Source organism: Xenopus laevis, chromosome 4S (genome assembly GCF_017654675.1).
Source record: "Xenopus laevis strain J_2021 chromosome 4S, Xenopus_laevis_v10.1, whole genome shotgun sequence".
Lineage (NCBI taxonomy): Eukaryota > Metazoa > Chordata > Amphibia > Anura > Pipidae > Xenopus > Xenopus laevis.
The window spans coordinates 56595029-56610253 of record NC_054378.1 but is presented as its reverse complement, the minus strand read 5'-3'; the positions used below and the strand labels follow the sequence as shown (position 1 = coordinate 56610253).

The 15225-nt window shown below is 41.3% G+C and overlaps 1 protein-coding gene across 1 annotated transcript in view; it reads left to right on the top strand.

Annotated features, from left to right (window-relative positions):
• fhod1.S (formin homology 2 domain containing 1 S homeolog) overlaps positions 1–13326 on the top strand; it is a 92114-nt gene extending 78788 nt beyond the window's left edge. Inside the window, exons 19-23 of the mRNA XM_018260652.2 lie at positions 6535–6725; positions 7233–7425; positions 9540–9702; positions 11467–11643; positions 12820–13326. Of these exons, the coding sequence (XP_018116141.1) occupies positions 6535–6725; positions 7233–7425; positions 9540–9702; positions 11467–11643; positions 12820–12902 (807 nt within the window). The 3' untranslated portion in view covers positions 12903–13326. The remainder of the gene's footprint in view (positions 1–6534; positions 6726–7232; positions 7426–9539; positions 9703–11466; positions 11644–12819) is intronic.
• The last annotated feature ends 1899 nt before the right edge of the window (positions 13327–15225 follow it).

The following is a 15225-nucleotide window of genomic DNA, read 5'->3' as shown; positions in this document are numbered from 1 at the left end:
ATGTCTTTTTAAACTTTTCAGGGCACCCTCTTCTAATATATATCAGCTTGTAAAGAGGAATTACTGAATTAACTTGCTTCTGCCACATGACAAGTGAGGGGGGGTCGTGGGCCTTCCACTTCATAGCTATACATTTTTTGGCCGTAGTATATAAAATTGCTAAGAGAGTCCTAATTGCCCTTGTTGGGGCCAAGTCCTCCACTTGGTTAAGTAACATAATCAACGGGTCAAGTTTAATTGGGATGTTTATAACCTCGGATGTGTAGTCCGTAACAGAGTTCCAGAACTGGTGTATTTTGCTACATGACCAAAACATGTGCATAAAATTTGCCGGGGTCTGGTGGCATTTGGGGCATTCTTCCGAGTATTGCATTGAGATTTTATGTAGTCTGGAGGGAGTGAGATAGGTCCTGTGCAGAACCTTAAATTGCAGTAATTTGTCTCTAGCTGCAACCAAATACTCTTGGTGTGAGTCTAGAACAGCTAGCCAAACATCCTCAGTTATACAAGGAATGTGTTGTGACCAGTGGCGAAGAGGAGTAAGGTCTGAGATTGAGTAAGACAAAATTAGTTGGGCATAAAACATAGACAGTGGTTTAGTTAGCCGAGGGTTGTGTAGCCCGTCTTCTATGCGTCTCGAGGATGTGTCAACGGAGTGGCCCGTGACTTGGGCGGATAAGGCATGCCTCAACTGAAAAAACCTAAATAACATATAGTTCGGAACATGGAACTTGTCTTTCAAATACTGGAAATCACAGATAGCACCATTTACACAAACATCCTTAACATACTTAATATTGAAACTGGCCCACAGCTGAGGGTCTGGCACTGTTTGTACCTGTGGTAGGTTCGGGTTACACCAAAGGGGGGCGTAAGGTAACATGTGGTTGGGAGGTCTCGGGAATAACTGAAGAGCTGTACGCCAGGCCTGCACCACAGCTTTCATTGGCACTGTAATGTTGCGAGAATGGGTAATGCCTCTATATAACAAGTTTTTAAGTCCTTCATATGATCCTATCACCCGTGCCTCCAAAGTAGTAGATGGGTTTTCCCTTGTCGGAGAGGCCCACCACCATGCAGTCGTTAACCTAGCTGCTAGATAATATAAAAACATGTTGGGTGCTGCCAGACTCCCTTTGTCTGCGGGGAGTTGCAGTTTCGTTGTCTTTACCCTGGGTTGGGTAGCCCCCCAATATAGATGTGTCAGGAGCGACTTAAGTTTCTGGAAGAAGAGTGAGGGGACACTGACAGGGGTTTTTCGGAAGATATATAAAAATTTTGGTAACATAACCATTTTAAATAGATTAATGCGTCCCACTAAAGACAGAGGCAGCTTATCCCAGGCTTTGATTTTATTTTCCAGGGTGAGCATCAAAGGTTGGAGATTAAGATCCACAAATAGTTTAAAATCTTTATGGATAGTAATCCCAAGATATTTAAAGGATGGAGCCAACTGCAGCCCTTTCAGATCAGTCGATGTTGGAGAGTTAGGGGTATCGATAAAGAACAAATTCGATTTTGCCCAATTGATTTTTAAGCCAGAATAAGTTGTGTGTTTGTTGATAATAGACAGGGCCGCCTCTAAGTCGGAGGTAGGATTTGCCAGATATAGAAGTGCATCATCCGCAAACAAGGACAATTTTTCTGTTTGCGGGCCCAATTTAAGTCCAACAATTTCAGGGGACTCCCTGATTAGGCAGGCCAATGGTTCCATCGCAATGGCAAAAAGCAAGGGGGACAGCGGACATCCCTGCCTCGTGCCCCGGGTGAGGGCAAATTTGGAGGAGACATTGTGATTAGTTTTAACACATGCTGTAGGAGCATTATATAAGGCTTTCGTCCATTTCAGGAAGTTAACAGAGAATCTGAGATATGACATGATAGACCAAAGGTACGCCCACTCAACCGAGTCGAAAGCTTTCTCATTGTCTAATGAGGCAATGACTCTTTCGCCTGAGTTGTCGTGTTTGATTGCCAGATTAGTATAAAGCCTCCTGAGGTTAATATCCGCTGATCTACCCGGGATAAATCCGGACTGATCTGGGTGAATAATGGCAGGAAGGATAGGGGATAACCTCCGGGCCAGCACTTTAGCCAATATTTTTGCATCACTATTTATAAGCGATATAGGCCGATATGATGAACATTGCGTGGGGTCTTTACCCGGTTTTAATATCAGGATAATCAAAGAACTGTTGGTAGAAATTGGGAGGGTACCATTATCACAAATGGCATTGAAAATTTTTGCTAGGCATGGCGCTAAAAGCGGACTGAACCTTCTATACCACTCCATGGGTAAGCCATCTAGGCCGGGGGTTTTCCCAGATGTAAAGGAGTTGATGGCCTCGGTTACTTCTTGGTCAGTTATGGGCATATTCAAATTATCGCTGTCGGTGTGTGGCAGGGGGGACATATCAATGTCATGGATATACTCTTGGATAACTTATTCCGGTATAGTTAATTTAGTCTTGTATAAGGATTGGTAATAGCTAAAGAAGGCAGCATTTATTTCCCCTGGGTGTGTGTGAACAATCCCCTGTTCATCTCGTGTGCCCGGTATTGTGGTAGTATGAGTTGGGTCCCTCGCTAGTTGGGCTAATAATTTCCCCGACTTATCCCCAGTTTCTAACAGATTTGCTCTGTGGTATATATGCGACTTTTTGACCCCTTCCGTCTGAGCTATTAACAGCTTAGTTTGGGAGAGTTGCCAAGCTGTTCTGGTATTCTCATTGGGAGTTTGGATATAGGCCTTCTCCAGATCCACCACTGTTTGTGTGAGATTGGCCAACTCTAGCCTATTTTGTATATTGAGGCGCTTGATGTGCACAATATATTCCCCCCTTATGCTTTGAGAGCATCCCATACTACCGGGTATTCAGCTGTATGCTCATTTATACGTAAAAATTCTTTAATACTAGATTCAATGTGACCACATAGATCTGTATGAGTAACCCAGTATTGACTCAGTCTCCAGATACTATTGCTTGCCTCCCTCCCCATTTGTAGGCTCACTAAGATGGGGGAGTGATCTGATATCCCCCTTGTGAGATGTCGAATGTCCAACACCATCTGATTGACCTCAGGTGAACCTAGGGCCATATCAATGCGTGATAGGGTAAAATGTGCTTGGTTGTAACATGTGAATTGAGCAATCCCTGGGTTCCTATATCTCCACAAGTCTTTAAGCCCAAATGCATCAAACCATCTATGAAAGGCGTTATCTGTGCGGGAGGGTATAGGTAGTCTGTCAATTTGTTCATCCAATACTGCGTTAAAGTCTCCTATTAACAAAAGCGGGGCATCAGGTAGGTTAGCTATCTTATACATAATAGTATATAGTATTGCATCTGAGAACGGTGGAGGGACATAGACATTGACCAGGGTAATTAAGGATCCCGTAATGCGGGCTTGAACTATCAGGAATCTGCCCTCTGGGTCAGATATTAGATGCAGCAGGGTAAAGGGACATGTTCTGTGCACCAGGATTGTAACTCCTCTCGAATAGGTTGAGTACGTGGCATGGTATGGTGCTGTCACCCAACGTTTTTTAAGTGTCATAAGCTTGCTGCCGTCTAAGTGGGTTTCCTGGAGGAACACTATATGAGGATTGTGTTGTTTTACAAATTGAAACACCAAGCTACGCTTTATAGCGCTGCCAAGACCCCTGACATTCCAAGACATAACATTCAAACTAGCCATTGTATACTATAGAAGATATAAAGGCCTAGTAAAGGCCACCAAAGTACAGTCTTACATAACACAATTTGTAAATACAAGTACTGATACCCCACACATTGAGAGAAAAAGCAGGTAAGGAAAAACGGGGGAAAAAACTTAACCCAAAAACATACCCTTGCCCCCACCCCATCCACCACTGACCGCAACATTAGAAGTGGATTTATCGCCCCAAAAAAAAAAGAACAAATATACTTATGGTTACAGCTGCTGTCTTAGCAGGAATATGAAGACTATGAGTCTAATGAACATCGTGTCCCGTGCTCACAGGTAAAGAATACATTCCCAACGAAGCTGGCAAACTGAAGGTTGTAGGTACTGCCCAAACTAATGCTTTAACGTCGTGGTGATCTATTGGCTTTTGACTCGATCCAATGAATTGCATCTTCTGGTCTTGTGAAAAAATGTGTGTGATCATTCTCCTGGACCCTTAATCTGGCCGGGAAGAGCATAGCGTAGGGCAAATTATGCTGACGTAATCTTCTCTTGGCTTCGGTAAATTTCAGGCGTTGTTTGCGAACTTCAATGGAAAAATCAGGGTAAATGGATACTTTTGTATTGTCGTGTATAATTTCCTGTCGCTTCCTGGCTTCGGAGAGTGCTCGGTCGCGGTCTCTGTAATTTAGAAGACGTGCAATGAGAGGCCTCGGAGGTGCACCTGGCAGAGGGGGGCGGGCAGGAATTCTATGCGCCCTCTCAACTATGAAGGAGGAGGAGAAAGACTCGGCTCCCAGCTTTTCCTTGAGCCAATTCTCGACAAACAGTTCAGGATTACCCCCCTCCGCCCTTTCAGGAAGGCCCACCAGCCGGATATTGTTCCTGCGCAAGCGATTCTCCATGTCGTCTGTTTTTGCCGTGAGATCTCTTATTTGCTGCGTCATACTGTGGATATTGTCAGGTATGGGAGCTATAGTGTCTTCCAGAGTGCTGATGCGCCTTTCTGCTTCCGTGGTGCGCTCTCTGATTTTCTGCACATCATGCTTAAGTAAGGCGAGATCTGCTTTGAGGTCATCAAACTTGCTAATTGTGACTGCATGGTTAGTAGAAATAAGTGCCATTAACTCTGCTAGCGTAGGCTGGACTGGTGTAGCTTGTAGAGAGTCCTCACTTTGGTCATGGTATGGGGAGAGTGCAGGGGAGTTATATGGAGAAGCCGGAGGAGTGGCAGCATCTCCAGCGTCTTGAGCTGTGCTTGTCTCCATCTGGTCTCTGGCATATCTCCCCAATTTCTTAGCCGTGGATGCTGCAATATTTCTGCGGCCAGCGCTTTCAGATGCACTATGAGACTTGTGTGCTGTGTTTATGGGTACAGCGGAGTTGCGAGCGCCGTCGCGATTCTTTTTTGTGCTCGCCATCGAGAGTTGTATCAGTCTTCAGTTACGTCTGTGGTTCCTTCAGAAATCGTTATCCCCGCTGGGAACCGGGTTATGTCAGGATAAATTGAGCACGGGCACGGAGCTAATCTATTATGCTTCCATCCTGCTCGCGTGTGGACGCGCCACCCCTGTTACAGGAATATTATACGATTAGGTAAGTCGACAGCAAGTCGTTAGAGGCTATTGTGTACTGGGCACACGGATTCAGTATCAGTTCAAACAGCGTGCATCCACCCCAAGACTTGGTCTCTAAGCCTCAATCAGGCATGTAGCTAAAGAGAAGGATAGTTTCATGATGCCTGCAGTTTACTCCCTGGAAAATAGATATAGGTATCAGGGGTTCAGTCATTCAACTCAGGTGTGGAGTGCGCGGACTCTATGATATAGTCCCGGTATTCTTATAATGGCTGCTTTGTATAGGCTTGGGCAGCTACTCCAAGTGAGGAGCTAATGTGGGTCCTGCCTTGTAGCAGCCAAATTGCAGACCCCAGGGCAGTTTCCTTGCGAAGTAGCAGGACTCCAGCATGGGGTATGGCAGGGTCCTTATGGCATTCCCAGACTCTATATGAGGCCACTATCCTTCAGGCGTGCATAAGAGGTATGCTGTGAATGGGGAGCATACACCCATAGAGCGTCGTGCTGCACATGAGGCACTGTGTACAGGGGCCTTGAGAGTCAGTACAGCTAGGTATGGGCTGCTGCTGGCTGTAGATGGGTCCCCAGGGCTCCAATCCTACTCACCCCACTGTTATACTTTGTTTCTTTGCCGTCCGGAGTTCTATATATAGAACCGCGCCGATGGTAGGGCTGCGGGCGGGTCCGCAATCACACGAGGCCGCGGCTTCAGGTGAACCGCTAGGTCCCAACCGGATCTCAGCCGATTTAAGTGCTAGAGGAGTCGGAGTGGCAAGGAGGACTACCGGGCTGCTCCCCAACCCTCCTGTAGTGCTTAGGTAGGTGGATGGTGGGTTAAGCAGGGTATATGGTGCAGGATTAAGGCTGGAGCCCCAAGATTTCAGAAAAATGCGGCCGTGTAGCTGCGTGGTTGGCCACGCCCCCAACCTGCCAGTATTTATGGTACAAACTTTGAAAACAATTAACATAACTAAACTCCTCCCCACCCCTTATCTCACTGTACAATGTAAGTAAAACACTCCTTCACATGGTTAAGAGCAAAACATTGGAAGGAAAATTAGTGGATGTGTGGTGCCCAGCCAGTTAGGACAAGGTTTATTTTTTATCTGAGTACTTCTCTGCTGTCTCTGAATTCTATTGAAATTGTATCTGTTACCTTGCTGAATGCGGGAAGCAATCTCTACATTATTAAGTATATGCACTTGCTGGCATTTAGCCAAGAACTAAGAATACTAGTGTGTGTTCCTTTTATTCATTTTCAACATTCTTTGAATAATGTCTTTGCCAGGTAGACTTTGATGAGCTGGCAGATACTTTGATTCAGTTGGAGAAGAGATGCAGGGAATCTTGGGAGAGCCTGAAGGTCATTGCCAAACATGAGATCAAACCTGGACTGAAGAACAAAATGACTGACTTCTTAAAAAGCTGCACTGAAAAGATTGTCATCCTCAAAATTGTTTATAGGAGAATTCTAAACAGGTCAGACCTTTAACATAGTCTTGTTTATAACACAGCCTGTAAGATTGCATTAAATGTTATTTTAGTTAGTGTTTTATTTTATTTTGTTCTAACATTTCTCAGTACTGTCTACGGCAGGGTACGGCAGACAGTCACTATGCTCCCCACAATTTCAAACCTAAAGTTCGGGATGTGTTTGCTTGAGAATTCTCAAGCTGGTTTAGTAAATCCATTCAATACAAGCCCATGGGAAACTTGTGCAACTCAAGAAGAATTAGCAAACGGTTCAATATGTGAGATAAAAAAAAAAAAAATAAGTACATGAAATGAAAATGATGTTTATGGAGGCATTATGTGTTCCAATGCCGAGTAATGGAGTAGAAATGCAAAAGTTCTTGGCAAGCAGTATGAGTTTGGAAAAGCCTTTCCTTCACTTTTTCTGGGAATGAACATTGTACAGTTTTATTTTTTCTCCATGATTAATGTTTTTAAGAGCAAGTCAGCATTAATTATATCACTTTATGGCAGGTTCCGTTCTTTCTTGCTGTACCTGGGCTACACTTACTCCTCTGCCAGAGACACAAAGATTACAAGATTCTGCAAGATCGTCAGTGAATTTGCACTGGAGTATAGAACTACAAGAGAAAGGGTCCTACAGCAGAAGCAAAAACGAGCAGCTTACAGAGAGAGAAACAAAACACGTGGCAGAATGATTACAGAGGTAAACAATTTAACATTAAAACTACATTACAGGGGACATATAACCACCTTTATAGCAAAGTAAACTTGCCCAGAGTTTCATTCTTGACACTTATGGATCCATTTCAGGATATTTTGCTTTATATGCTAATAACATGGCGTCTCCTGATACTTTCCTGCTCAAAAAGCTTCAGGAGATGCTTTTTTTCAACAGTAAATTTTGCTGTTCTCTCTTGCTCTTGCTGGGACAGAACAGTAATATTAGCACTTTCAAAAAATGCTAAATCTAAAACACAAGTTAATGTGAATGAGCAATTTTACATTGTTATACGGTTGGGTATATGTGCTGTTAAAGTTTCATATAAAACTGTAGATCACTACAGTCTCTCTGGCACGGTGCATTTGTTGCAATTATTAGGGCACTGTTGTTTAATTTTTAATACTTATACCTTCAATTGACATAAACAAAAGGTTTACATTATAAGAAAGCTGTATATTTCTTGCTTATGGAGGGGTGTCTACTTAATAAATGTGGCAGCCAGGTCTCCGTTATCTGTATTCTCCTCCCATAGACACCTGCAGGTCAGATTCAGACTTCAAGAGACAAAAGTAACAGGAATGCTGAATGGACTGGTTTTGCCTGGAGCATTTGCAGGAATGCCAACATATTCTCCTGATCGATTTCGATGAATACGCCACCTTGTAGATTTGGTTAATCAATACATACCAAACCATTAAAATAAAATTAAGGCGTTTATAAATTGTGTAGTTGTGGCTGAACTAAAAGCAGCCAAAAGTACAACATGCTATTTATCTATTCTCTCATGTACAGTATAATCAGGTGACTTAAATATTAGTTGAAGTTGTTACTGTTTTATTTAAATGGCTTAACCTGGCTAGTAGAATTTTGTATTCTAGCATGGGTTGCCCATGAAAAAAAACAAAAAATGCATTTTTGCATTTACATAAAATCATTATTAAAGCAAATAAAAATGATTTGTGAGGGCCCTACATGTCAAGTGTTTTGTTTCTTTAGTCCACGTTTTGGGGATAAAAATGTGGTTGTTTTCTTGGAAGATTAATATAAAACAGATGGCATACAAATCACTTTACTAAACTTCTTTATCCAGAGATTAGAAAACAAGATTACCTTGCTAAAACGTGCAAATAAATGTGTACGCAATATCTAATAGAATTGTGACTTTTTAATGCCATACAGAAAATGCACACACAAAAATGTAAGATAGATATTTATGTGAGAATTATGGTTATAATCTAAGTAGAGCATTTTAAATGTATAGTTATTTTTTATTTCTATTCACCCTTTCCATTGTGAAATACATTTACACAATACATTTCCAAATATTTTATTTGGTTTACATGGTCTGTTAAACTGGCATCCAGAATCTAAACTTCAGCCCAGCTTTGTTTTATATTCTTTGAATTATGCAGGATTCTTGCCATTACCCAGTTCCTTCAGTTACTAAATAGAAGTTTTCTGATAGATATGATATCCCTCAGAATCTGGCTAAGGCTCCACAGCTGTGATTGCTGAGCAGATGTATGATTGCCTGAAGCTGACCTGGTCCTGGCTACCAGCATAAATTCTTCTGCTTGGCAATTGCTGTCATGGAGCCTGGGGCTGGATGTGATGCAGCAAATACAGCATCTGGTAATCCTGCTGTGTAACTTTTAATTACCATAGGGGGCTTATATGTCCCCTTTAAGGGTAAAGATTATTAGTAGAAGAAGTAAAAGTGCACTTAATTTTCTGCCTAAATAGGTATTAATCAATGTCACAAGAGTAGGCGAATTCTCTTCTGTTGGTGATATTCTTCTCAATTTTATGCATGTTTTGAAAGAGTCATCTGTTTTCCCATAAATGTCTGTCCAGATGGGAATAAAAAAATATTTTGTTTTCATTGAGTGGCAGAACAATGTCTGTGAGGAGCTGAGGCTCTTAACTCCCTACATTGTTCGTCCATAGTGGTGAGTAATGTCAGTGCAAAAGGATTTTACATTTCATACCAAAACACTTCCCTTGAGTACAGTCATTTACTCTACAACTCTCTCTTTTCACATTTACACACAATAATATGATAGTGTTTTCTGATGGTCCAGTGCTTTTTTTCACAGACAGCTAAATTTTCCACAGCTGCTGGCAGTGTGGAGAATAACTTAACGTCTGCTACTTCATCTAGACTACAAAATCAGACATCTGAAGAAGGACATGAAAACATGACCAACCTACTCATCTCTGCAGGGGAAACTCAAACTCGCAGAAGCAGAGGCGTCCGAAGTATGATCTTTTTTTTTTTGATTGTTTGTTCATTTGGACTAGTGTTTATTTCTGTAATGTGATGAAGGGAAACAATTAATAATGAGCATGGGAAAGAGTTGGAATGTTATTTTCCTCTATACACATCTGTTTAGTGCTCCAGCATTTCATTCTCATGCGTGAAGATATTTTCTTTTTCATAACAGTATCACATTTGAAATATTTGTCCTAACTTCCCCTTAAAAAAACAACTTGGGATGGGAATCATTTATAGGCTTTTTACCAGAAGTTCAGTGAATGTGGTCCTGTGGATTACCAGTGTAATAGCCTAGCAGGGGACTAGCAGGGGGGCCTCAGCTGTAGAGTTTCTGTGTTACTCAGGACACATATGCTGGGTGACAGTTTATTATAAAGCACAATTAAGCACTTTTCACCATCATCGCTGTATCACTGGACATTCCCAGATGATATGGAAAAAGGTTCTCACAGCATTAAGGCACTTGGAAAAATGGTCAGAATCCCCAGGGAATATCCTAGCTAGCCTTTATGGAATGAGGTATACTCTGTTGAGGCATTTGGTCTGTATATATCTATCTGTACTAAAATAGTTAATTGGGGCACTAAAGTTAGGGTATCCTTCCACATGTCGTCATCTAGTTCTGGAATATCCCCACACCATTGCTGTCGAGCCTTATTCAGTTTGGTGGTATTCAGCTCCATTAATATAATGTACATATATAGGTTAGGGCTTTGGCCAAATCCACTCAGCGGAGTTATAGCTCCAGATTAGTGTCAGTGACCACTATTGGCCTACATGGTAATTGGGGCTGGTAGGTGTGTTTCAGCTGCAGGTATCTGGGTGTTGGTATTCAGCTTGGAGAACATTGACTCGTTTACACTCCCCATCAGCTATAATATTGCCCAGTGTTTTAATTCCTTTAAGCACTATCTGAAATGATTCAACCACTGTTTTAATGGGGAGGTACAGTATATACACCCCTGTAAGGTTAAATTAGAGATGGCCTTTAGGGAACCCACTATAGACGGTCCAACACAAGTGCCCAGTTATCTAGATGTGGTACTAACCACTAGTGTACAAAATCTAGTTACTGGAAAAAGTACCTGAAAGTTTGGCAGGGCCAGCCTTCCACCTGTTAGTGGGGCTTGTTGTGTCTATAAGGCCAGCCAGGGTCATTCCCCAGACCATATAAATGTAATTGTTTATATAATTTCAGGTCCTTGTGGCTCTGTATCCCTAGGTACATAAATTGAAACATCACCCTGAGCTGGGCAATAGTGTGCAGGCTATTCTGTGAGAAGTTATCAATGGGAAAGATTAGTGACTTCTCATAATTGACCTTTAATATTTGGCAAAATTTGTCAGTAATTGGATCAGAGCTAGGACTTTGGCCTGGGGTCATGCGTAAAGTGCCTTGACCCAGCATATGAATCTGGGCCCTAGGCCAAAACGGCTGAGGACTTCCCACAGATAGGGCCATTATAACGTATCAGATACTTTCTCCGTGTCTAAAGCTACCGCTATTCCATTAACCATGTTTTGATGCCAGATCCAGAGATTATTAAAAAGATGTCTAATATTTATATCAGTTGCCCTGGCTGACATAAATCCTGTCTGGTCCAGGTATACCAGATCTCTTATCACTCCCTGTAGCTTCAGTGCCAATGCAAAAAAGATCTTTGTTTTATCCTGTCTAATATTTAGAATACATAGAATATGTTATGGTACAAAGATAACGCTTTCCTTTAAATTCAATCCCTCTTTAGGTTTAAGTCGTTGCAGCCCTCCCGAAGTCTCAGCAAGGAAGGCTGAATCTGGGTCTTCCCCTGTAGATGCCTCAGATGAGATTATGGACCGTCTGGTACAATCTGTGACCCAAAACCCTAATCCAAGAGTTGTGGCTCCCAAGGAACGAAAGAGATCCAGAGCAAACAGAAAATCATGTGAGTATCTCACATTAGCTGCAAAAAGAGTAGGGTCTGCTTCCTCTATAGCTAATTAAAAAATCTTCCTCCCCAGCCGCTCTCTCACACCAGCGAGGAAGTGGGAAGCAAGTCCGGCTGGAGTTGGATTGCTTCATAGGCGGAGTCAGGGTGGGGCAGAGATGGGATGTGGGTGGGTGGAGGCGGGATGGGAAGTGGGCGGGAGGATTGGGATCGGAGTATCCCGGGCCCCTCTGAAGATTTTTTTGCAGGGGGGCTCGATGCACTCTAGTTACTCCACTGCTTCTTAATGAAAAAGTTGTTATGTTTGCTTCAAAAGTTTACACCATCTTTAAGAAAAAAGTGTTTAAGGTTTGCAATGCACAAATAAGATTCGCAATAAAAGCCTAATAAAGAATATGCCATTGCAACATGCAAATTTGCTCTCTTTGCATTACTTTCTCCCTAAGTCTGTTAACCTAGTTTTTTTGTCTTTTTTTCTCAAACTAATAAAAAACAAACCCTGAAGTACAATGCAAATATTTAATATGCATGGTTTCTGTACAGTGTACGTATATAGTTAGTTATGGGTATCTACAATGAGTTAAATAAATCACTAAAAAGTCATTGTAAAATATATTGGCTATTTATAAAGCTCTGCTGTAGACGCAGCATGGAAAAAGAATGAAGAGATTCCTTTTCACGTAATTCCATATTTATTACAAAGCTAGGTTTGTATGCCAGAATAATGTGTAAAATCCAGTATTCACTATTTTATAAGACTTTATTCAATATTTAACACTTAGCTAAACACATATTTACAGAAATGTATTAATAAACATTTTTGGTCATTTTTTTTCATTCTCTTAGTTAAGATTAACAGTCGCTTTTCATTCTAATGATGAATTTAAATGCTGTTTCTTCCATTTCTCCGCCTTTTCAAACCACTATGGCCCCTGAACCCATTACTAGTTGATTTCAAACTATTTTTCTGTTCAGCTTTTTGCAGCTATAATACGCCTACTTGGTGAATAGTTACATGTAAAGCTCTGCAAACTATTTATCCCTGTTATGTGCTGAACTATAAAGGTAATTACTCGGTCAGTCATTGGATTTGATCAGTTTATGTTAACACTTGCATTTTTGCATATTTGTCGGGAGCTACTGCTATACCTGCCTTTCTGCTTTCTCTTTCAGTGAGAAGAACCCTAAAGAGTGGATTGAGTGATGACTTAGTGCAGGCACTGGGGCTGGCAAAGTCCTCTGAGGTTTCTGTATGATGAACTTCATGAAAGACTGTACAGCAGAATGCCTCGCGCCCCCTACGGTGGGTTCTCAGGATTCTACAGAGCACATGAAACAAATCCTCTTGTGATGACATGGTTATTTAGCATGTACTGAAAAGAGCATGAATAAGCAGTGTGTGGCGCACTAGATGAAGAAGTTTTTAACCTATTTTATTCAAGAAAAGCAGTGCACCACACATGTTTTGCATTCATTCTCTTGAAAGAATTTTCTGCCTGAGCTGAAGTATGAATTCTTTGCCTTGGCCAGGACATGCTGCAATGCCAGATTTAACCTACCCAAGAACTTGTGTTCTCTGCTCTCTCTGTTTCTTTGAAACAAAAAACTTTGCAGACATTATAATTCTGGTAATGTTTTTAAGAAGACAGATATGCAAATAAAGCCTGTGGATTTCCAGGAGTCCTGGAGTTTAAAAGCACCTTGTTATAAAAGAGGAGAATCCACTTTATGTATGACCCACCATGGGCAGAGGGCACGCCACAGACAACTATTGAAAGCTGTTGTTTCCCTAGGGATTATTCTGTTTGGGATAGTTCAGTGTATGTTTGGTTGATTGACACCTTTGTCTCCCCAGGCAACCGCTGGATTCATGTAAACTGTAGCAGACTTAAGGTATTCACGCTGTGCTCCATAGTGAAGCAGAGCAATTATCATTTTCCAACCCTGTGCACTTGGCTTGCAGATTTCCATGTGATGCTGTAAGATTCTGAGCACCTTATAATGGACTTGCCTACTACCAATGCTGCACTGGGATGAGCTCCCTGTATGAGTTTCAGCTAGTCTAGTGTTTATTTCCAGCTCTGCTCTGTGTTTTTTTTATCTCCCGTATAAATTGTCTGTCTAAGCCAAGGAAACAAACTTTGTCAGATATTACCACTAACATTACAAGATTTTTTATGATAATGAAGCATATGGTATATCCTGCTCACCACTTCAACTGTTATTTCTTTTGAAGAGACAGATCAGTTCCTAGTAGTAAAACAACATTTCTGACTTATATGAAAGAGGGTCAGGAGTATCAGAGCTGCACTTGGAAGATGTATTTTTCAGTGTTAGAAGTGTGCTGTTGCATTAATCACTACAAACATAAACCGTGGCTGCAGCTCCCTTTTATATAACCCCCATATACTATTTTCATTTCATTTTTGGTTCCATTTTTAATCATCTGTCTTTATAAGCGAACAAGTTGTTCACCTTTACATTAACTTTTATTCTGAGACAGTTTGCAATTGGTTTTAATTTTTTATTATTTGTGGCTTTTTGAGTTATTTAGCTTTTTACCCTAGCAACCATGCATTGATTGGAATGAGAAACCGGAATACGAATAGGAAAGACTTACATAGAAAGATGAGTAATAAAAAGCAGCAATAACAATAAATATGTAGAATTCCAATGGGGATCCCTGCACATCTCAAATAACCAGCTATAATGAGTGGGGAAAAAAACTGAAAAAATAAAAAATAATAATAGTGTAGTATCTTAAATACGATTCACACCCATCGTGTTCAGAGGAAGTTTAATCAGTGTGCCCCTTCTGATAGATATAGTGGGGTGAATATAATTACATCACACGTGCAACAAGTAACTGCGTGTAAGAGGGATTAGGGTAGTATCAATACCCACACTAGAATAAATGCGTTGATTCTAGCGGTCGATTATACTCACAAAAGCACCTATGATTAAGGCATTAATCAGAATACAAGTACTTGATCACCACTTGTGATCTTCTTATGTGGGCAGGGGGAGGAGCGTTGAACAATGTTTAATAAATATTTAAAATGACAATCACAAGTGTTCTCAATAAAACGCATATAAAATCAAAGGCAGTCCCTGCAATCACGCTGTATTACTCTCTTTAGCGTCTCTCAGGTTCCACTAGCTCATGTGTCTGCTTCCGAATCTCACTCTTCCGCACCTCTTTGCTCACCACTGACGCGTTTCACTAAAAGGCTTCCTCCAAGAGCGGTGACAATGCTTCCGGGTAGTCACTCGTTATGGAAAATCTTAGCTATGAGGAAAGACTGGCCAAATTGGAGATGTTCACGCTGGAGAAGAGGCGCTTAAGGGGAGATATGATAACTATGTATAAATATATAAGGGGATCATATAGTAATCTCTCTAATGATTTATTTACCAGTAGGTCTTTCCAGCTGACACAAGGTCACCCATTCCGATTAGAAGAAAAGAGGTTCAACCTCAATATTCTGAAGGGTTTTTTTTTTTTTTTTTACAGAGAGAGCTGTGAAGATGTGGCATTCTCTCCCTGTATCAGTTATACAGGCTGATACATTAGATAGC